Source organism: Molothrus ater, chromosome 5 (assembly GCF_012460135.2).
Source record: "Molothrus ater isolate BHLD 08-10-18 breed brown headed cowbird chromosome 5, BPBGC_Mater_1.1, whole genome shotgun sequence".
Lineage (NCBI taxonomy): Eukaryota > Metazoa > Chordata > Aves > Passeriformes > Icteridae > Molothrus > Molothrus ater.
In genome coordinates this window covers 63,219,598-63,243,622 of record NC_050482.2, presented here as the reverse complement: position 1 = coordinate 63,243,622, position 24,025 = coordinate 63,219,598, and the positions used below count along the sequence as shown (strand labels likewise).

Genomic DNA, 24,025 nt, shown 5'->3' with positions numbered 1-24,025 from the left:
CATTCCAGCTCTTCTCCACCTCGAATTAGACCCATTGTGGCAACAGAACAGACTTTTAAAGGAGTATCTGCCCATTTCCTTCAACAGCAACCCAGGTTGTCTTGTTATGTAAAGCTGTTTCCAAAATTAGCCTTCCCAATTGTTATCATAGCCCCCCGAGGCTGTGCCCTGAGGTCAGCTGCATCACAGCACAGCATAACTGAGCTGTGCAATTGCAGGGGAAATTTGTAGCACAAACTAAATTCCCTTGGTGTCACTCTGAGGAGTTGCTGGATGCCTTCACTTTGTAGCAACGGGGTTATAAAAATGAAAACCAAGGCGGCGAAGAAATACAACTGTCAGAAAACAGAGGGTACAGATGATCTGGGCTTTTGTTTTCAAAGCAACTTCTTGGAAGGCCCTGAAACTAAGCAGTCACAGATGCCATATGGGTAAAAGCTGTGTAAGAAAAATGGAGAATTCAGGAGGAAATGATGGGGATGCACCTGTCACATGTTCATAATGAAGCTGAATAGTGCTACTTTTTCTTTTTTTTTCCCCTGAAAAATAAGGAAATTTATGTAAAATTAAGCTATTATCTTTAAAGTCTTTCAAGCATCTGGTTCCATCTTTTGTTAGGATGCTCCTTTCTAGAGCGTTTCATAAAGCTTGCTTCAAGCAGATCTTTCATACCTGCTCCTCTTTGACTTTGGAGAGTTTACTTGGATTATTGTCTTGGAGGAGCACTGAGCTTTGGGTAATTCATCACTGGTCCCTGGGACTGCCTGCATTTCTGTGGTAGCCAATGTTTGGACGCAGAGCAGAATGACACTTTGATAAAAGAGACCATATGTGCCCAAGTATAAACAAGGCTGCTCTCTCTAGACTGCAGTCTGGGCATGAACCCTGCGCTCGTTCAAATCCCACACAACCCCACTGAAGTCAGGAGTATTCCACGAGGAAATAAGCCAGGGCAACACTTGAACTCCAGTCCTCCTCATTTTTTCCTAATTCCTCCATGGAAATGGCCCAGTCTCCTGTGGCTTTTGCAATAGTGACAGCAGCCACTGTTTCCCTCTGTTCTTTTAACTTTTTTTCCTCCTAAGGTTTTCCTCCCCCACTTCATTCTGGTTCATTATTACTCCCACACTGTGTAAGACATTTGTACAAATAAAGAGCCATTACCAGGGACCGGCTATCACCTCCATAGCAACAACAGCATCACAAAAAGGAGAATAATAATAATAATAATAATAATGGTTTAAAAAAAAATTACAAAACCAATGAAAGGTCATTTCCTGTACCCAGCATTTCCAAGAATGATCTCAATTTTCATAAAACAATGTTTATAAAGTTGTTGACACCCTAGGGCCATGTCTGAACAAAAATAACCATTTCTATAAGGTTCTTTGCCATCCTATTACTACTTGCTTATTTTGCAACAGTTAAATATATTCCAAACCACAACTCTAAATCCAAGTACCATCAAGTTGGTGAGAAGCTTAAAGCCTGTGCCTAAATCAGGTTACATATATTATTTTCAGCTGGTCTCTTTTTATATAGTGGGATAAATGCTTCAAGAAGCTGGCATATCTTTCAAATACATAGCCCATGCCAGGCATTTGGAGCTGCAAAAATATAAACCTCTTCATCTGTGCAGATATCACCCTTCAGTATCAGAAAAGGTGCTTTTCCTAGAGGCTTTTAAGAGGCAAATCTAGGCTAGGCTTCAGGGTGGAAAGGAGGGACCAGCATGTCAAGTTGTACCCAAACACAGAAAGGAGGGGAATACCTGATTGAGTCCTTTCTTAAACTGAGTGACAGGGTATCCCAGATTCAGCTCTCTTCCTGGGATTTCCCTGGTGCCTCCAACACACTCAGCAAGAAGGTGCCCAATCAAGAAACACCTCTGTATCTGAATTAGAATTCTGTAATATTAAAGGACACCTTCTAAAGGAAAAGTGAAACAAAAAGCTCTTATGGTTTGCTACACCCAGCCAGGACCAGCTTCCAAGCACCACATATCCCAAGCTCAGATTTTTAGACCAGGACCTCCCTGCTGGGGCTTTACATCTCTCAGTGGGCCTGTGGATGGCACAGGTAAGTACTGCTCTATTGAGGTGCCTCACTCTGTCCAGTTTTGATTTTCAGGAGAGAAGTCTACAGGAACCTGAGGAGCCTTCACCCTACTCATGCCTGTACCCAGTACCTGGATGCTTTCCAGCAGCTGGAGAAGCACTGTGGCTACAGAGAGGATAACATCCCTCAGCTTCAGGATGTCTCTAGATTTTTAAAAGGTCAGTCATTATAAACCATTGTTTATTCTACGGTTCCCTGCACGTATTTGTGCACCATAAACCATTTCCTAGGAGACAAGCTTGTGAGCAGAGCTGATGAGCTCTAGCACAGGGCACTCATTCCAGGCACACAGAATGAAACCCAGCTGGAAGTTCGTGTGTGTTCTGTGAGTGGCAGCAGCTGGGGTGGCACTACCCAGCTAATCCCTGTACTAGCAGCACTACAGTCACAGCAGACACTGCTCAGTACTGTGGGAATCCACAAAGTCAGAGGGTTTTGGGAAAGCTGCAAAAGGCAAGGCCTCAGAGACAGCAGAGCTGTGATTAGGCAGTAACCATGAGATAGGTCAGCAGAAAAATTATTTAAAAAGTAAAAAAACAAGGACAAATAGAACAATGGTCTGTGTATTAATGCTTGTCTAGAATAACTCCCTAAGCTACAGAAAAGTTTATCTAGCAAGATATTAGGAAGTTTGAAGCTTAATAATGGAGCTCTGTGCATCGTGTTTCAAGGCTTACAAGCAGGTATTGTATCCAAAATAAGCAAGCATTGTTTAACCAAAGGTACCTGTGCTTATAGTGATTAGATAGAACTACTGTCAATGTGCTTTTGCTTTGTGAGATTGGTCAAGAAACTTATAAAGTAAGTTGTAACATTAAGTTCTTGGTCTGCTGCCTGGGATGTGAGCTGGTGGCATCTTCCCATTGTCATAACCATGTAATGAGACTGATGCTGGAATATAAAACAGCTCAAGGCACGTTCCACAGCAGCCCCATCCCGTTTGTGATTTGTACATAGACCCCCATCTGGTGATAAGTACGACTTCCACACTGCCTTTTTGTGGGTTTGGCTGTTTTATGCTCCTACAGCCATGCTGATAGCAAGACCCAAACACAAGCACAGGTACCTACCTCTCAAGTACGCTTTTTTCCTGATCCAGCAGGCAGGATGGGGATGTGTGCTAGAGAAGATGATTTCCAGGAGATTCTGCTGGTCCATCAGCAGCTGCCTTGGAACAACTCTGCTTCCTTCTGTCTCTGTAGCACCACTTGTCACACCAAACTTTTTGGTGGCTGACAGGAGAACACAAAGGCTGTGGTGCTGGCCCAAAAAGGCATGAAGAGGTCACCTTAGAAAAAGGACACACAGGTTTGCCAGGCTGATCTGTTACCTAGGGACTGCCTAGCAAGGAGCAGGAGAGCAAGGGGGCCTGCATTGTGAGGCCACAGGCTGCATGGATTCCCAAGGCCAGGTGCTTTGTGTGAGCCACCTGATTATCAAGAATTACTAAGATCTTAAAAGCCTCCTCCTCAGTGAAAAGATGTGACAGAGTGAGGACAGTTTATTATCATGATGAAATACACAATAAAAATATGTCTTAACTTTAAATAAATTGTACTTAAATACAATACTCAGGAAATCAAGTGACCTTCCATATAAGAGTAGGGGATACCAGTTAGCTTGAATAAGCTTTCTGTGTCTGAAGAGTTTTCTAAGACTTTGGCATTTCTCATGAAGATTAAGCTGTTTGATGACAAGTTTTTAACTGCACATTTAGTGTGAGGGAAGGGAGGGTTGCCATGTGAAAAGCGTCTTCCATAAACAGCCTTGCACCCAGCTGTAGGAATTTTTCTGTGTAGGCATTATGTATTTTCTCGTGTATTCTCACTCCTATTCAAGTACCGATCTTACTTCACTCTTATAATAACTGGGCTGATAAATAGTTTTTCTCTTGAAGTTGTTGATCTCATTTAATTTACACAACAGCTGACAGCAGGGAGCTCCAGGAATTGTGATTCTGACTTGATTATCACAGATATTCATATCCTCAAGTGTATCAGGTGATTTCAAAGTGGGAGAATTTAGGATAGTGTGAGACTATACTGCAATAACCCTATTTGCATTGCTCATGTTAGTTGACAGGATTTGATTGCCTGGAGTCTGCTCACTTCCTTTACAGGCTCTGGTTCTAAATATTCTCTGTGTCATGAACAAAACAAAACAAACTAAACAGCAACTCTGAAAAACCTGCCAATAATGTTTGGAATTATGTTCTCAGCGAGTTTCAACTCATTTACTATAAACATAAGGTGTCTACTATAAGCTAATTCTATGAACTACTTGGGAATGAGTATCAAGCATTCCAGAGGCATTTTATTCCATTCTGAAATGGACAGCTAAGGAAAATGTAGAACTATTCATAGTTCTTGAGACCACTGGTCCTACTCTCATTAAACTGTAGATCAAAATTGGATTACTTTAGCCTACAGGTTATGAATGAATGAAACAATTCTTTTTCAGAAGAGCTGTCTTAACAGCTAGACACAATTAAGAGGGAGGAAATTATTTTAGTCCCATTATGTGAGGCTTTGAATGGACACCTTGGCTGTCTTTCCACTGACAAGGTCATTTCACTATGCAGAATACTTTCTGAAATAGCATGAAGATTGACATTATTGCAAGTCCCAAACTCAGTCTGAGTCAGAAGCATCTGCAAGGTCTAAAATCTGACCAAAAGTTAAAGCATGTTGTTAAGGGCATTGACCAAACTCCTCTTAAATGCTGTCAGGCTTGGGGCATTGACCAGTTCTCTAGGGAGCCTATTCCAGTGTTTGACCATCCTCTCAGAAAAGAAATGCTTCTGAATGCCCATTCTGAACCTCCCCTTGTACAGCTTTAAAAATAATAAACCATAGGAGGCAGAGAGAGAGAGAGAGAGGGGGATAACCCAGAAAGAAAGTGATCATGTTAAAACGAGCCCACACAGCCAGATAAACTTCCATCTTCTCTTTAACTTAGCAGCATCTGTGAACATAAGAAAGCAATTCCTTTTGATTTGGCATGAGATCTGTCTGTTATTACCTCTTAGTGAGGCTGGCAACTGTACTTCATAAATATTTCACAATTACTGAGAGGGAATTAAGTAGTTAACAGTGTGATCACTTACACAGGGCGAGTGTTTTTCTAAAGGGTTAACTGGATGAACCTAGGCACATCTTTCTTTCTAGGAAAGATGTTTGGATTTAGGCAGTCATTGTGCTCCACAGCTGGAAGAAATTACAGCCAGTGAACTCAAGCAAGCTCACACTACAATGCACAGGCTGCCTGTATACACCAGTTTTTGGGCCAAGAATGAAGCCTTGCAGATCACTTTAGGTCAACTGCTCGAGACCTTCTCTGCAATGCACTTTGATTTCCCAGATCTTTGGGCAGCAGGTCCAACCAGCCACAGCCCCAATTCTCTACTGATTGCTGGTTTTATTGTGCAGTCATGACCCAGGAGTTCAGGTTTTGCAGATATTACCTTCAGCAGATAACTTTTTCCTAGGGCTTTTCAAGGCAACTGGCCAAGTCTGTTCCATCAGCAGACTGTCTGATTCACTGGCCTCTGTTTAAAAGGACATCTCAGGGAACACAAGCTGTAATTTCCATTTTCCCTCCTTGTCCTCCAACATGGATGCTAAAGCTATATAAATTTCCCTAGACTCTTTCATAGTCTTTCCAAAATTGAGTTACTAAGGTATTGGTTTTCATAAAATATATTTTTCAGCTAATGTAATTTTCACTCAGAATTCAGCCCAAAGATTACCAGATTCTGAAATTCTCACATTCTGGACCAGCAAATAGACAAAGGTGCATACATAATCTCCACAGGTTTGCAGTTGTTTAAATTGTTCATTTTTGAGGCAGTTCTGTACTAATTATCCTTGAATTGAGTGGAGCAACAGAAGATATCTGTGGCAAATGCCCACCACCTACTCTATCACAATGTCAGGAAAAAGCACTTCTTGCTGTCCTCTCATTCCTCTATTTCTTCATATATTTTGTCACTTCTTTGAATTTTTTTTTCCTTTTTTTCTTTCTCTGGGTGTTTTGTTTTGTTTTGTTTTGTAATGGGAGAAGTACTAATAGCCTGACAGAGTAAGACAAGAAATTCTGGAAGAAACATGAAAAAACAAACCAAAACAAATCTCATAAATGGCTTGGTTTCTGGGTGGGATTTTTTTGTTTGTTTTAAAAAGGAAAAAAAAAAAAGGTTATAGGCTTCATGACACAATAGAATATGGAAGAAGAATTGAGAATAAAGTCATTTCTGATTTTTTTAAAATACAGTTTTATGCTTTAAAGAAGACGAGATGTCATTTACAGGAGCTGAGAATGAAACACAGATTTTGAATATAGGACTTCAAAAAGATTATCATTGGCTCACTTTGAAAGCGGTGATTTTCAATTTTCTTAGCTTTGCAGACCACCAGCATGTTTCCCATGGACATGCAGAGTGTGTGTTCTATTGGCCACCAGACTGGTTATTTTTTTGGTTATCTCTCACAGTCCTTCCACAGTGATGCAGGGTGCTCTGGGGTAACACTGGATGTACAAGCTGAAGTCACAGTGAAAAAGTGTTGCATCCTTCTGTGTCCTGGTCTGTGGACACATGCAAAGCAAAATACCTATGATCACATCACTGGGAGGCTGTGCAGTGGTTTCTGGACAAACATAATGGTAAAAAAAAAAAAACAAGGAGAAAAAAAAAAAATGGAAGAATATTAGTGTTGGAATTTCAGGCTGTTTCTTGTTCCAAGGTCAGGGCAAATAATACTCAGAAAATGTTGTTTTTGAAGTCTCAATCTGAAGTTTATTATCCTTATCTGTTACAAACTCATGAGGTGTGAGTTCTCCCTAACAAGTCAAGAAAGTGCCCTAAAATGGTGTCTGTTAAAGGCTATTTATGTCCTAATTACCCAATAAACAGTCGACATCTATATTATTTATGCTTCTAACCTGATTATGATCACACAAAACTCTCAATGCGGACATCTTTCATCTAATTAGAGAAAATCACCTGGATCTGTGAAAAAGAAGGAAGAAGAAGGTGAAGAAGAACAACTTGCCTCCATCCTAAAACCTCCATCTTGCTTCATATTTATTTCTATATTCTAAAGCCCTAAACTCTAAGTTTTCCACCCTGTGATATTACACACTTCTAACCAGCTACACACATGTAATCCCAGTGCTATTAATCAATTTTGGAAGTCTTCTCCAGGTGAAATTCAGTGTTCTCTTGTGGATCTGTGCCTTTCAGCACAGAAAGCTTGAAATTCTCAGCATGCAGGGTTCCAGCACACCAGGTTAAGGTTCTGTTCTCTGCTTGGTTTTAAGGACCATGCGTGACCTCAGACCCACCACTGTCGTGTTGAATGTAGAGAATTGTGTGTTTATGTGCAAAAATGTGCACTGGGGAGGGCAGTGCTCCCACACCTCGTGACACTGCTATGTGAGTGCCCGCAGGATGGATGGATAGGTGATCCCATGTTGCAGGAACTGGTCCTGTACCAGCACAGGGGCACATCAATCATGATAAGCCAAGGTGTGCCATTATGCTTGGTGGAGGGAACTATTCCAACAGAGCAGGAAGGATCCCTGAAACTACTTAGCTAAAGTAAACCTGCTGTGTAGTTAACCCTAGAAACAGCTGAATTTGGTGTCCCTTCCCTTTGCAGAGAGGACAGGTTTCCAGCTGAGGCCAGCTGCAGGACAGCTGTCTGCTCGTGACTTCCTTGCCAGCCTGGCATTTCGTGTCTTTCAGTGCACACAGTACACAAGGCATTTCTCCTCTCCTATGCATTCCCCAGAACCGTAAGTTTGATGCCCTGACAAAATTCCATCCTTCTGAGTGTGTTGGGGATCATTCTCTTGGGACTGGCTCTGGGGTTCCATCCAGTAGTCTACAGAATAAAACAATTCGAGAAACTGGTAGCTGGAGAGTTGGAAGGGGAAGTCATGCATGAGAGGGTGTGGTTCTCTGTCTCTTTTGTAAAGTTTGTCTGGGGAAGGAAAAGACTAAAGAATATCTGGATTAATCTTTTCATCCTGCCTTCAGTTACCATCTGCTGGGGTTTGATTTCCTGCTGTGAAACTCTCCCAGTAAGCGCTGGCCAGACAGCAGCAATTACATTTCATGAGAAATTACAAGTTCACACAGACGCTTTTGTTGTATGCTGGGACAAAACAGGGACCTTCCAAAGATGTTGTGACATAGAAGGTTAGTGCCCATGCCGTCCCAGGGAGACAATAGACAAGGTGGCAGGAGGGAATGCTCTGATCCTTGCCGAGCCAGGCCAGGTGTGGAGACAGCCACTGTGGAGCAGCACTCACACCAGCTCCCTTTGGGGCCTGCTGGCTAAAGTCCTTCACAGGGAGTTCATGAAGGGCAGGAAAGGAAGCCTTTAACAAACAAGAAGGTCACTTCTTTTCCAGAGACTGCTGCCACGAGTTGTTGGGTCATGTTCCCATGCTGGCTGACAAGGAGTTTGCCCAGTTCTCACAGGTAAGAACATTTTCTGCGCTGACCTTCTAACCAGCTGCTCTGGATAGCAGGCCAGAGTGCCCTAAATACATGCAGCTCACCATGCAATGCAGTGCTAAGGGTGGTTGCTCCTGAGCCATGACCTCCAGGCCTGGTGGGCTAGCAGCCACTGGGAGATGCTTCCACCAAGGGAGTGGTAGCACTGCTCCCTACAGACACAGTGTGAAAGAAAGGACAGGCAGAGCTTGTGGGGCTTCTCTGTGGGAGGGCTGTGTCAGCCTGGATGTCTCTGTGGGGCTGGAGGCTGAGCTCTGCTCCCCTGGCTTCCTGTCCTCCACCACATGAACCTACACAGCTGAGCCTCCAAGCTGGGTCTGTCTCTGGATGTACATTCTTGTCTCACAAGAGGCTTTAATTGTGTCCATCACCATGTTGGAAAAACATCAGAGTTGTTTTTCCCTTTACAGCTCACCAGATTCTCACAGCATTGCTCACACTGGTGAGGAGGCTCCAAAAAGCAAACAGAGCTTCTTTGTACAATAAGGGGCTATTTAGTACGAACAATCAGTGTCAGACCCAACTGAACTCAATGACCTCTCATAATTAAAGACTTCAGAACTTTGAGTGTTCCTCAAAACCATAGCAGAGGGGAGAAGACATCTCATTGTCCAGGCTTATCAATCAGTGGCCAGTGTGGGAACTGGGGATAAGATCAGAGGGGTAACATGATGTAGGTCCCAACATGACCTAGGTCCCTGAAGAAATATCTTTAAAACAAAATCAGTTCACTTCATATGATGTGGTTTCCAGTTGTACCAGCTTAAATACGTGTCAGTTACCATTTTGATGGTAATATTGGTTATTAACAGAATGAAAAGAGTAGTACCTTAAGCATCCTAGTCATCTATAATTTATTCTGGAAGAAACCTATTCAGTTCAGTTCGATACTGGAACTTCAGACACATTAAAAATAAGACTACAGAAATTTCAAATCTTTCCATTTTCTTGTTTTCCTATCAGTAACACAGACTATACAACATCAGATCACATTCACTGAAATTTCACATTTCACTTTTTTGTCCCCACAAAGTATTTTCACAGTTGAAATTCACCCCATGAAAATTCTTTTTGCCCCATTCAATATGAGACAATGAATGGTGAAAATACCCTTGTTTTGTTTGTTTGTTCCATGATATGGCTCCTGGCATAGCAAAAAAAAAAAAAGAGACATCTACAGTTTCCTATTGTGAGAATAACATTTAACGGAGAGCACAGATGAAAGTAAGCAGAATCATCCCTGCACAGGTCTGGCCTGCTCATAAGGGCTGTCAGAAAGAGTGAGGGACAGAGAGGTCATGGCAGAGACAAAACCCACCTTTGCTGTCCTTCCTTCTCATGCCTCCCTGTAAATTTTTGCCTGGTATAGATAGTCCAGCATTAAGACAAGAGATGGTTAATTTTACACAGAGAACACTGAGGATTAATCACTCATCTAATGTGGCTCCCAGTGGTATGTAGCTGGGGGCCAGGGAGAGGTAGGCATCCTGGAAGCCATGGAAGGTCATTTTGGGTGACAAAAACAATGAATAGTTCATGCTATTCATGCTAGAAATGATGTGGCCCTCCCCCTTCCCCTCTTTCTCTCCCTTGGGCTGAATAATCACACCAGTGTAACACTGTCTGCTTGCTTACTTGCTTTAGGATATTGGACTGGCTTCTCTTGGATCATCTGAAGAGGAGATTGAGAAACTGGCCACAGTAAGTACAGATGGCAGTTTAATATTAGAGGCAAACCCCAAACGATTCATATCCCTTGCTGTGCAGGGAAGGCTTTTTGTGCCTCAGATTGGCTGCAGAAATGGGAGCATCAGCAGGATTGTCTCCTCTCCTCCACAGGTTAGGAAGGTGCTGGAGCAGGGACTGGAATCCCTCTGGAGGAGCCCAGAATGGTGTGATTCCACCTGAGGAAATGTTTACACTTCTTGATTTTATAATAATTTATTTCTTAAGCTAAGTTTTTACAAGTTCAGACACAGGATGGTCCCAACTCACATTCCAGGTTCACCTAAAACATTAGATACCTCAGTGTGATACCTGTATTTTCTCCTACACAAAGTGCAGAGAACCATCCCTATTTGGTTCACCCCACACTCATTAACCTCACCAAATAGGTGAGCACTTAAAAGCAATTTGGGAGCAGGTACTGCCATTCAGTTCTAAATCACTAGGCTCCCTACAACCATCAAAACTATTTGTACAGCCCCTTACTACTACCATCTTAACTTGTTCTGAAAGTTGTCTGGAGGCCAGGTGATCTTTTTTCTGATAATGGCACCCATTTACCAGTCTTGATGATTTTTTTAGAGGAGGAGAGGAGCCTTACCCTCACCAAGCTGTGTGAGACTCATTTAGTACAGGTAGAGAATGAGAGGAGAATGTCACTCCTGAAGGTCCTCACCCACTCAGGAAGGAGGTTGTGGCTCACCTAAAATCCATCTGCACATATCCATCCTTGGGTTAGGACTAAGTAAAACCACCATTGTTTTTGAAGATTGCAACAAGTGCTGAATCATTTGTGACTTCATCCAGGTCCTGGGCTGAGGAGACAGCGACAGTCCACATTTCCTCTTCCACTACCTGGGTCTAGAGAGGCTAGAGTGAGATTAAGATCCATGCCTTTGCTAGGCTTAAAAAATGCCAAGTCCCAGAGAATTTGCATCATTCCCCAGGACTTGGCGAGATTGGGTTAAGGCCTGTGGTTTATAAAGCATTCCTCTGCAAGCACCTCCTCCTGATCCTGAACTGAATAGCCTAGGCAAGAGATAGGGTTAAGATCAGAAGGATAAAGGGTCTCATGGCCGGAAGTTTCCTAGCATCATCTAGGGTTTGGCCAGGTGGAACAAGGGCACCTTTTTAAAGGGCTCCCTGCAGTTCAGGGTCTGTGAGAATACAATTTTGTAAGTGCCATTCAAGTACTCTGAACAGTAAACCTATTCTGGATTAACATCCCGATAGACAAATGTTTAATATTTCTATACCTAATCTAGGCTTACTGTTTGAGTTCCTTTTCTAAAAAGGGAAGACAGAGGAGAACCTGAAGTGTATTCATTATCCTGACATTAAAGTCTAACATGAATTCTAAGATTATCTCTCAAAGTCCCTGTCATTCCCTGTTCTTCATAAAGAGAATTTTGGTATCTAGCTTAGAAGTCTCTTAAAGAATCTCAGAATTGTTGCTGTGGTCTAAAACATTTGTAAGACAAGTTTTGGAATGCCATTATTTCGTTCAGCCCATGACTTCTCTAAAGAGGTGGATCCATGCACCAGAAATGAGAAACTGCCAGTGTCCTTGTCATCCAGAGTACCACTAATACATTTTTTTAACTCTCTAAAAACAGTGAGAGATTGAAAGAACCTCACTATCCAAAATCCAAATACAGGATATCTTAAGAAACGTTAAAAATAATTCGATCTCCTCTCATGTCTCATTTTGCAGTCAAAAAAACCTCCTGCAAAATGAACAGATACTAAGAAGACTTTTCATTGTGAAATAATAAGAGTCAAGATTATTAACAGAATACAAACACACAATTATTTGCTGAAACTCAGGATCTTGCAAAAGGAAAGATCCTGGCATGTTTTTTCTTCAGTGATAAATTTAAAGGCTAAAACTAGCTCATCAAAATGAAAAAGTCTGTGAGGGAGGGTGAGAGAAAGAGAGACAATGTATGAAAAAGGCAAAACAGACAGAATAATATAGAGCTTTACATAGTTTTACAAATTGTCTGTGGTTCTTTAAGCAGGATCCTGAAAATGCCATACCATTGAAGCCAAGGTCTATCCCTGTGGATGAGGCAGCAAAGGGCTCTGTGTCTCTAAAGGAACTCTGAAGAGTTGTGAGACAAAGCCATACTCTTGAAATGCCTCATTTTCCATGTTTTCCCTCTGCACAATGCCTATCCAGCTTCTCAGGGCATCAGGCTGTGTCCAGGACTTGTCCTCCACTGTCATTTTCCTCAGATTTTACAATAAGGGAAGCACTAAAAGTTTGGCAGAGCCAAGGGTTGCTTTCATCCCACTGTTGTCCAGCAGGTAAGGGAAGTGTGGTCCTAAGGATGCTTTATCACAAGAAAAGTCCTGAGAAATGTTTCTTTGTCTTCTGCTGGAGCATGACTAAGATATAATTGCCACAATATGGAAAAAGGCATCCTTCAATTCTTCTGAATGAGATCACACAGACAAAGAAGGAGGGAGACTCTCTTTTCAAGTACCTTTGCAAAGGTGCTGAACCCTCTGTCAGGATTTTCCTGTCCTTCTGGGGACTGTGGTGGAAATCTGACAGCTTCCACTGACTGCAGTGAGGCTCTGGGCTAAGAGGTTGAAGGGCAATCAGTAACATCTTCCAAAGAAACAAAAGGATGTAACTTTATTTACCCATGTATTATCATTTAAATTTTATTTTTTTTTTCCTAAGTGGGACAACAAGTTTTGAAAAATTACATGTTAGTTTAGTGTGTGTTATATGCTGAGGGAAAAAAATTATTTTCTTAAAATATGCAACTATAACATTGAAGACAGTATTAAGAAATGAGGATAAAAGAAAATTAAAGAAAAGATGAGAAGCTTAAAAATTCCTGCCTTTTCAGATTCCTTTTCACAAGTTGTTCTTATTCCCAGCTTTACTGGTTCACTGTGGAGTTTGGCCTCTGCAAGCAAAATGGATTGATCAAAGCTTATGGTGCAGGACTGCTTTCATCTTATGGGGAGCTGATGGTATGTGTTAAAATATTGAAAGATTTCTGTAATCCACTTTCCTGAACTCTGGTAAAAGCAAACTATGCTTTTCTACAAAAAGTCAGTATGATTTAAAATTCAGGTTTTTCTTTTGCAAAGAAAGAATTCTCCCCTCACAGAAGCTAGTGCACAGGGGAAAAACTGCTGTGGTATTGTACCTGTCCTTCATCTAAAGAGACAAAATGCAAGGAAAGCAACCCTCCACTAAAATATTAGATTTGTTTCTTCCTGCTTCTGCCAGTAGTGATGCAGCTGATTTTGACACAAAACTCAGGTTCCTTTCTGAGTTACTCACTAGAGGGCAATATTATGCCTATTATGAGCTTGGCTATTTTTTCCATGCCATTGACATTCACACACATATGAACCAGAAAGGCACCGGTTGACTGGACCAAATGAAGTGCAAAGAAACAGGAAATAGCATGGACACTGATAAAAAGAAATTGCTTTAGCATTTTTCATTCCTAAATACATTTCAAAACTTATGTAAGCTCTAGTTTTACACAGACCAATATCTGCGAGCCCAGGTTTTGTACTGCCTTGCTTAGATAGATTTACTGTAGAAAGAGGATTTGTAGACTTTTTACAGAAAGTGAGTTTCCCCTCCTTTGACCAAACAGCTGATAGGAGAGATATTAATTTCTCCTTAATTTTGAAGAGCACTGATGCAGGTGATCACTTTTTAATTTAGGGCAGAAGCCCTAAACTGTTATCAGCAGGGCTCAAATGCTTCAAGCTGTGCAGATATTGGATGATCTTTTTTAAATTGGTAAGAGCCAAAGGAAAATAAATACCACTCTTTTCAAACATGTTTATAAACCAGAAACCTTTTTTCTTTTTCATGGGAGATATATTTTATGTTTAACACATAAACTCAGCAGCCTAACAGCCAGATGCATGATACATTCACAAAGGAATTGTGGCTGAATTAGCATAGCTTGGACTCCTGAACTGGAGATAGTTGGGTTGTCATGACAATAAACATTTTACAAAGCTCTCCCAATTGTGTACAGGTCAGCCCACTTCCCAGTCAATTGACAGGAGGGAAAAACAACATTTTGATGCCTCTCAAGGCATTTCAAGTAGGAGCCCCCACAGAAGGGCAGCTGAGATGAACACAAGGAAAGGGGAACCTTCCCAGACATCAACCTTCCCTTTTACCACTTGATGAGTTTAGCATTGCTTTTCCTCACAACACTTGCAATTTGGAGATGTTTGTGAGGTAACTCTGTGGAGAGCTTTCTCTCCTGATAAGCTGAAAGATCTGCATGTTCATTAGCCCTCTAGAGGAATAAACATGACTTCCTTTCTAGATAGCAACCTGATCCTGGCCTAGGTTGCTCATCAGCTTCACACTATGTACTGCTGAAGCTACTGTTTATCTGAGAATTCTTCAGTACTTCTTATATTGACTGCCAACAAACAGGAAACATAAACTTGCTTTCATTTACCCAGTAAAACCAAAAATCTCCAATCAAAGCACAATTCAAGGCCACATTTATTCTCCTCTGCCTGGCTTAATACTTTATGGTTCTAAATCAAGTTCATTTACATGTTAAACAGGATACTAAAGGGCAGAGGTAATCATGTTACTGATATTTATGTATCTTTCATAGCAATATGCATGACAAAATCCATCTGATATGGTCACTTCCTTTTTCTGTTTAATCTTTACTCAAATGAAGGTAAAAATCTCATCAGAAATGCTCACTTTTGGTGTCTGGAGTCAAGCTCAGCAGACTTGTACTCTGTCTTCTCTATTTCCACCCTTTTCCTCCTCAGGCACCAACAAGCTCTTCTGCTTTTGGTTAAAACCATAGGCAAGGGCTGCTTGTGCACAAAACTGTGCTATATAGAACAAAAAAGTACAATCTCAAACTCCCTACCCCTGAGCCTGAGAGGGAAGTCCTAACTGTTCCTGAGCTGAAAAATGGCAGTTTTTTGTCCCTACTTTTATCACTGGCAATTATTGGGTAAAGCTACTGGACAAACTTTTGATGAAGCTGGGTCTACCTCTGTGTTCATCCATCATATCAGTGAAAACACAAGCAGGAGTGATAGCATCTATATTCAGCAGGTAATGAACAGGATTATCCCCCTTTCAGCACATTCATCTTGTATGTAACACCTAAATCAGAAGATGGGCAAGCAGCTGACCAGCAGTTCTGCAGAATCTCTTTGTGAGCTCTGCAAGTTCCTCACTGTGCATCTTCTGGGACAATGGCTTAGTGGTTCTGTGCAATTCACCTTGAGCTCCTGAAATTTGTTGTACACAAGTTAATTATATCTATAAATTTAAGTGCTGAAGTTTCCTTCTTTAGCTGATTTAATCTCATTGATTTTTATTTAGCAGAAAACCAAAATTAAAAAAAATATTTCCATTTATTCATTCTAATCTGCCTGTGCATCTGATTCTAACTTCAGTGTAGGCACTGGCAGTGTGGGTAAAGTGGTGTGTTCCAATGCCTGAGCACCTGTTAGCAAATTGCAAACCTGTACCAGCTGCTTCTTTTACAGCTGAAGAGAGAAAATGTGTAGTGCAGTGCCTGTTTAGAAATAAAGCAGTGTCTAGACACATCTGTCAGAGAAGATGAAGATTGGAAGATAGCGAGGCTCATGATAGACTTGAGTTTATTGCTCTAGATAAGTTTTGTTGCTGCTCAGCAGAAAGCCATTATCCAAACTAATAATTATCTGCCAGCCTTCTCAGTGGGACCAGACACAGATTCCTACATGGAGGTCCCAGACTTGATTCCCTATCTTTTAGCTGATCAACATATTTGGCACAGGCAGTGAAGTTTTGGCACTTTGCTGGCAGTGAACAGAGCTAATCCTGCCGGAATCTCACTGCAGGTTGTGTGTTGAAGGAGGCACCCTGCAGCAGCCTGGGCAAGGGAGGGCTTTCCTTGGACCTGAAGACTTTCAGGCCAGGAGCAGCAGAATAGTAGGGTTGTCACAATAGTAGGGTTGTCATAATTCAGTCACCAAGGAGGGAATAAGAGCATGAATTACTAAAACAAGAAGATAGCAACTAACCAGTGGCAGAGGGCAAGCAGCAGTCATCCAGCTTATGTTATATGAGAACGTAGCATCAGCAAGAAGCCTGGGAACATCCCTGAGCTGCAGCCTGGCCTGACTGGCTGTGGGTGTGTGACTGTAACCAAGGGAACCACATCCTGACTATGAAATCTCTAAAACATTTCCCTTTTCTCCACAGCACCCGCTCCTACCAGTTTGAAGTCAGCTTCAGGTAGATGTTTTCTGTGCATGAGTTGATCCTGCCCAAATTCAGGGCGTAATTTGGGGGTAAGGTAGAGGATGAGAGGAAGAGCTAGGCACTTTCTGCATGAGTCTTGCACTTGAGTCCCTGTTATCTAACAAAGCATTTAGTAACAGCAGCTAGGTATCAGAAGGATAACCATCCCCAAGTCTAAACTGAGCAGTTGTAATGTGTCTGACTTCTGGCCAAACTTGCCTCCTCTGAACTGTAAGAATTCCTCCCCAAAAGCTCTCAGTATTGCACTGTTTATTTCACTACATTCTGTCAGCTGTTCTACATTATCCCAAATGCTTCTTCTGTTAACACTCAGCTGGACTCTGTCCTACATACTGTAAAATCTTATGGCTCATACCACAATTCTGGCAACACTCAGTGCTACATATGCTTTTCTTGCAGCACACCCAGTACTTAACTTGTAGAGGCCTTTAAGGCCATCCGGTTTCAAGCTGAACTTCCACTGAAATCAATGGTATTTCAGTTCTGCTTCAACACTGACAGTATAGTGGGACCCCTGTCAGGTTTTGAGTTACTGAAATCTTTTCCCATTAGTTCCCCAGAGCTTCTAAGATTCTAAGAGCAGCCTCATGTTTGTGTATACCAACCATCTTAGATTGTATGAGTGCTATCCAAGGTTTACTCTTCAATTACACACTGCAAATGAAGAGCAAGAAAAACACCATCTTTTGTATATTCTTGGGAGTTTTTGGGTTTTGGTTTTTTGGGTTTGTTTTTGTTTTTTTTTAAAGACTGGTATTTATTTCTGCACCAGTTCATTGAAATGTCTAAATACGTGCTTAGGAGTACTGTCTGAATTTTTCCAACTAGCAGATTGAACTGAAAGTCTTGAGCAGCATCACCCACTCTTACCAGTTATTTACAAGTAGCACCCTGAGAGTGACATTTGGATCATAAAAGGGTGAAGGGAGTCTCCTGAAGACTGGGGAAGAGGAGAGAAAGGGAGACAGATCTCAGGGAAGGCTGGGTACTAAAAGAATATCCCTAGGTGAATGGGGCCCACTGTCCAGTCTGAAGGTGGGGAAAAAGGTCTCAACATTGATGGGATGAGTTCCTTTCTCCTTTTGGTTTGTACCCAGGACACTTCACCAACCTGGCCAGCTGGAGGCCCAACCAGGCACATCTGTGATGCAGTTCAAGTGTCACAGGGGCTGAGGTTGGTTTAAAGTACCTCCCTTGGGTTTCAGGGGCAGAGAAAGTGTTTGGGAACTCGCTTTAAGCCTAATCAGAGCTGGCTTCCCAGGACTCTGTGCCATGCACCACTCCCAGGTGGCTGGCTTAAAAGGCATTTCCAGTACATGTAAACAAACTACGTAGATGTACCTTTGACTGCAGTGTGGACAGAAGTGGCTTCTATAAACCTTATGTTTGCCTGGGGGGGGCAATGTAAGAGAGCTGGGGAAAAACATACAGAAGAACCTCTATGGGTTCAAAAATGCAAATGTGCACATGCAGTATCGTGTTTATTTATATATTGGATTTCAGGGAAGATTTTATGTTGCTATACTGGCCTGGGAGCTGTGCATACAATACCAGAAGTATTCTGTCTTCTGATCTTCATTGCAGCAGGAAGCATGAAATTTGTGACAAGGGCTAGGGGACTCTAAAGTAATGCTAGACAGGACTGTGAAACTTCTGTGATACTATCTGAAAAAAGCAGCATGAAATTTTTTTTTCTTCTGGATATTTATATTTTGAGGGGTGGCATAGACTTTCCCCTCCCTGTCTGAGGACATGGCTGTGCTATCCAGTTGTACATCACTTTAATACAGGCTATATATATATATATATATATATATCTTCTTTTATCTTAAGAAAATCTTTATTATTTGGTTTATTAACTGCTAATTATGAAAATTAGCCCTGACATATGAAAGAACACGACTTTATATTACCCCTAACTATTCCCCAAAGAGAATTTTACTGCCCAGCAGGGACTAATTCTTTCTCTGTTCATTCACCTGCTCTAACTGGTGTTGTTCCTGCTACAAAGTATGCTTTGTCAAACAAGCCAGAGTACAAGCCTTTTGATCCAGAAGTGACTGCAGTTCACCCCTATCAAGATCAAGCCTTCCAGCCTGTCTATTTCATAGCAGAAAACCTGGAAGATGCCAAGGTCAAGCTTCAGTAAGTAAAGTGTTTGTGGGTGTTTTCATTGAGGGGTGCACACTGGGTTGATTCTTAATCTCAAGTACATCTATTTACAAACTATTGCAACAACCATGCCAGACTATCTCACTGCACCTACATAGTGGTTTTTGTACAACAAAGTTAAGCACAAGCTTGCTTATCTCAGAAAAGGTTCACAGAAAGTCAGAATTTATTTTTGCTATGCCCTGTCCCCTGCTTCATCTTAACAATGCTTCATTTCAGCACCTTCTGAAGTAAATTCTGTAACTGAACTGTGAGAGTGCAATCCCACCCTATGTGCTAGTCCATACAAACAGGAGGTCGTGAAGAACTGATTTACCCAAGGTCACATGGAAATTTCATAGCAGTCTCTGGAATTAACAAGGATCAGCAGGGGGCTTAAAAACAAGATTGCCTTTCTGCTCTGATTATATCTGCACAAGAATCCAGAATCAGCATTCACGGGCAACCTAATTCCAACAAAGTAGCTGTCTGCAACCTAAATAACAGTATTTCAAATTAGCTCGAGGTGTTTCTAAACACATTTCCCTAACTGCGTGATGTTGTGCAGTAAGGGTGTTAGTTTCTTTTTTTTTTTTTTTTTAAAAGAAAAAGTAAGCAGGGTTTAAATTCTGGCCTTCATCTCCAACAGTTAGAACAACATGACCAATTCTGGCTGGAGGCAGGATGTTGGTTGTGGAGCTACTGGGGAGCATGCAGGAGCTGAAATGAGGAATTTATTAGAGGAAGAGAGCCTGAGCCAGACTTCTTCCCTACTGTCCTTGCCTCTTCCCCAGAAGCAGTGTCTGCTGGGGCTATAGCCATGGCTAATTAGGCTCATCATCTTGAATCTAAATGCTCACATTAAATTTTTAATACGTGTAAAAACGTGGGTGAGAACTCACTGGCAGAAGAGAGAGGACTTGCAAAGCTTTTGACTCAGGCAAACCTGCAAAGAACGTACGAGGACAAGGAATACACCACTCTCAGGCATGGAGCTTTTTCATACATTTTTTCAAGACAGTTGCACAGCCAAGGCTGCTCAAAATAACTGAAAGCACAAGAATCTGTCAGCATGGAAAACATAAGGCAACATCAGTACAGGGGGTTCCTACCAGCGTGCACTTAATGGAAATATTGTAGAAAATGGCAAGCAATCGTGTTTTTTCTTTTAATAGAGACAGAAAAATAGCCCAGGATGCCTAGTATCAACAGGTTTTTAGACTATAACACAGAAAGAGCTGCTCCAGGTTATTTCTTGGAAGTGAAGGCGGCAGACATGCTGTGCTCCTGCATTCCTCAGCTTGTGGTTGTAATAACTCTGAATTGTGTGAAGGCAGAGCGGTGAGAGCACAGACGGGACCCAGCCAGCCAGGCTGACACCAGGCACTGCAGATCCCTGGGGCTGCAGCGTGTGCTGCACCAGGCAAAGCTCAGGAGAAGCAGTGAGGAGGTGTCACAGCAGCCTCTGCTCCCCAGAAAGGCTGTGAGTGCACCCTGAGAAATGAGGTCCTGCAGGCTTTGCAGCTTTTGAACCAGAAGCTCTGTCCTGTCTCCCCACAGGAGCTACACCATGAAGATCAAGAGGCCTTTTGCTCTGCACTACGACCCCTTCACCTGCAGCATAGAGGTTTTGAACACACCACAGAAAGTCAAGAGGGCACTCCACCAGATAAAAGAGGAACTGCAAGACTTCTGCTTGGCCCTTGAAAACCTCTTTTAAAACCACAGCAGTACATCTCACCTGCCACTGAGATACCTGTAGGTGGTGCTTAGTGATGAAGTTGTACTCACAGGCAGAAATCTTAAATGCACAAACCAGCTCAGTTCAGGTAATCTTTTCACTGTAATTTAGGCTGCTAACTTAGACGAAATAATGAGCTCCTGTTTAGAATGTTTCAATCACAAACAAGGCTTACTCCAATTTTTGGTAGGTGGTATGAGCATACTTATGTGTTATGGGACTTCTGCAAGTTTTTTTCCTTCCCTTGCCACCTTTTCAAGTTACCTGTCACAAAACAGCATAGCATTAAAAAAAAAAATAAAATAGCATAGTATAAATAAAACAGCATAGCATTTTCATTCACACAGTGTTGTACTTGCTGCCTTAATGGTACCATCACAACCTCTTAGGCTGGCTAGCTGCCCACAGTCAGCAGTCCTTGCAGCTAACTCCTTGCTGCTAGCAATTAGCATCACCTATAGCCCACAAATTATGAATGGTCCTCTAAAAATATGCAAATACAAGACTTTGCTAGAGGAGAACTTCTGCTCACCATTTATTCTTAAGTACTCATCCAGTAGCCTTGAAATACAGCAAGATAACTTCCTGTCACATTTAAGATCACAGAGTATTTGTACCTTCATTGAAAGAAAAGGAGGAAAATAAAAGGTCCCAGGTACTCTGGCTCTGTCACATACAAGGATGTTTAATTTGAATGGGAAATCTAACTTCTAGGAAGAAAATTCTTGTGTAAGGAAAGATTTGTAAAAAGCCCTTTAGCATATAGGCTTCCATTGCTTTTTTTCATGGAATTCAGATTTCCCTGCATACCATTAGAAATCTTTGCCTCTTGTTGATGTCATGATGATTGCAGTAATGATCAAAAGGTCAAATCTATGGAACACCTGGTGGAAAACCCAAGATCAACCACCAGCAGCCATATAGCCTTGCTATAGAAAAAATATCTGGTATGTTCTGCAACTCATCTCGTCTCCCTCTCCAGCTCCTGAGATGTACCTGAAATTTATTTACGTTCCACAGGTCACATTTCCCAGAATCAGTCTAATTATTGCCTAATCCAGACTTTCAGGCTGTTTGTGTCCCCTTCCTTCCTCTACAATGCACAAATAGAGGAAAAGAAGATGATGCTCCAGACCAGAAGGGTTCCCTCTCCTCTTAGCAGCAGTGCAAGCAGATGGGGTTGATGCAGGTTACAGGCATGGCATAAGAAGGGAAAATGTGGATCTCATGGCTCAAGCTGGGTGATATTTATCTGCAAATGTAAAGGTAGATTTATCCTGTGCCTCTCAGAAGCTCTACTTATTTATCCAAAATTGTATTTAGCATGTGGCTGCCTCGTCCACTGCTACCCACCAGCTGCCCAGTACCCAGTCTACAGAGCTCTGGGGAAAATGTGAGGTGGTTTGGTCTTGATGGAAAAGGGGTTATCAGAAAATGAGTTACCACCTCTGCCTGAGCTGCTCACTGTGGGATAGGAACACGTACACTGACAGTCACCACGGAGCAATCCACAGGCTGTTATTTCATACAGACCTTATCTCACTTTATGTCATTTTTCCACTTGTCAGGCTCTATAGAAACTGTCTTATTGAAAGTTAATAGAATGCTGGTTCTTAAAGCTCCATGTCTACAGCAGTTCCAAAAATTTTCCCATGAGCAACAATATTCAGGATCTGTGGATCTGCTGCAACTGCTCCATTTTATTAAAATGTGGTGATGCCTGAAAAATTTTGAAGTATCTTGGCAAAAATGGCTATGAGACCCCCTTCCTCTTAGCAGCAGGAACATCCCAATCTCCTTTTTTATTTTAATTTGTTTAAAAATTCTACTCCAGGAGAATACTTGCATATCATAAACCCTGTTTTGCTAGAAATTCAGCCAGGGACAGAGCTGAAGTGAGTGCCTTTGCTTCCAGTATATTTCTGCTGTGATGGAAGATGATCTCTCAGCATGCTTTTATGGGTTTAATTCTACTTATCCTGCTCATAAACACACACACACAAATACCATTCCTCCTCAGAGCAATTTGTTTTCTTACATATTGTAATAATTTATCTGTCTGCTTCCTGCCAATTGGTGCATAGGCAAAAATATTTGATAGCTCACAACAGATTGTTTTCAGAAGTATTATTTTCATCAATCAGTCCTTTTACAGTGAAAATTAAATCATGTGCTCCAGTTCTGTGTGTTTTCCTTTTCTTTCTTTTTAAGTGGAAGATAATGCCAGAGCGGAAGAGCTATCAAAATATTTTCTATAGACGGACTCTCTGGGCCATAGGGTCTTTTTCATGTATTCCCTCTGAAACGGCTGAATGTGGAATTTAGACTTGAGTTTGGCTATTACTCAGAACAGACCTATATTTGGAAGAAATGAGAGACCTGATGGATTTGTTTTGCCCAAGGCCTCACACTTTCTTTGGAGGGACTCCAGGCCCGCCCACACATCCTTGTCTTTTCCAGGTCCTGTAGCAAGAAGAGAAAAAGAAACCATTTTGGAGCCAGATTCTCCCACCCTTACACATGCTGAGTAGCACCCAGCCTCTCAAGCAATCCCAGCGACAGCACTGAGCCTGTTTAAGGTGCTGCACAGAGGCAATTTTATCAGCAAGATTATCAAAACCACTGTGGGTGTACTTGCCTTTTCCTTGCCTTAGTGATGGTCAGCTGGCATACAGGGCTAGGGAGGCTGCAGTGAAACTTGGTGAAGCTGCAGAACTAATGGATTTGGCTACCTGAACTTTTAAGATGAGTAAATATTTTTCCAAAGGATGTAAATCTTTCCCTCCTTGCTCAGGCAGAGCCTACCCCAGGCTAGCCATGTTTGACACTCCCCTCCGAGAAGGTCCAAATTCTTTTCTTTTGATTCAGTGTAGTGACAAAACAAAAGCCTTCAGGGTTACATCCTTAGGAGTTACACTGGTCATTCTGCTCTTCCAATAGTCATTCTTTCATTTCCTCTCAGAAGCCAACAAGTACCTCATCCTCCTGTCAGTCTAAGGCAGCAGTGATGGGAAAGGCAGCGATGGGGCCTCCCGATGAAAATAATGGCACAGAGGAAAAAGCACCAACCAGTAAAAATATGTCTTTTTGTCAGTTTGCATTTCAGCAGTTTCATATTAATCTTGCACAAAAAAGGTTCCATAGCCAAGTAAAACACATCTTGTGACTTGAAACTGAACTGATGAACTCCCCATGGGCCCTTTGCTTATCCCGATAAACTTATTTTTCCTAGATGGAGTGCATTTAGAACCAAATAGTGTATGTTATTAAATCTGTATTGTGCTCTTCAGTTATACATGGGAGAGTTAGTAAATTCAGTTTGTGGGTTTGGGTTTGTTTTGTTTTTTGGCTAACCAAGCCTGTCCTCTACCAATTTTGGTCCACCTTCAAGCCTCCAGCTGCTTCACTGCTTCCCTGCAGATTTGCTAGTGATGCCAAGGGTACCACTGTGTTAGGAGAATACACAGTTATGCAATTT

General features: G+C 41.8%; 1 protein-coding gene across 1 annotated transcript in view; it reads left to right on the top strand.

The window, feature by feature from the left end:
• Window positions 1–20,602, top strand: part of LOC118698104 (tyrosine 3-monooxygenase-like) — a 28,651-nt gene extending 8,049 nt beyond the window's left edge. Inside the window, exons 6-12 of the mRNA XM_036401185.1 lie at window positions 2,131–2,276; window positions 7,779–7,914; window positions 8,536–8,605; window positions 10,286–10,342; window positions 13,262–13,357; window positions 18,667–18,800; window positions 20,367–20,602. Coding sequence (XP_036257078.1) covers window positions 2,131–2,276; window positions 7,779–7,914; window positions 8,536–8,605; window positions 10,286–10,342; window positions 13,262–13,357; window positions 18,667–18,800; window positions 20,367–20,526 — 799 coding nt within the window. The 3' untranslated portion in view covers window positions 20,527–20,602. The remainder of the gene's footprint in view (window positions 1–2,130; window positions 2,277–7,778; window positions 7,915–8,535; window positions 8,606–10,285; window positions 10,343–13,261; window positions 13,358–18,666; window positions 18,801–20,366) is intronic.
• Window positions 20,603–24,025: the final 3,423 nt, after the last annotated feature.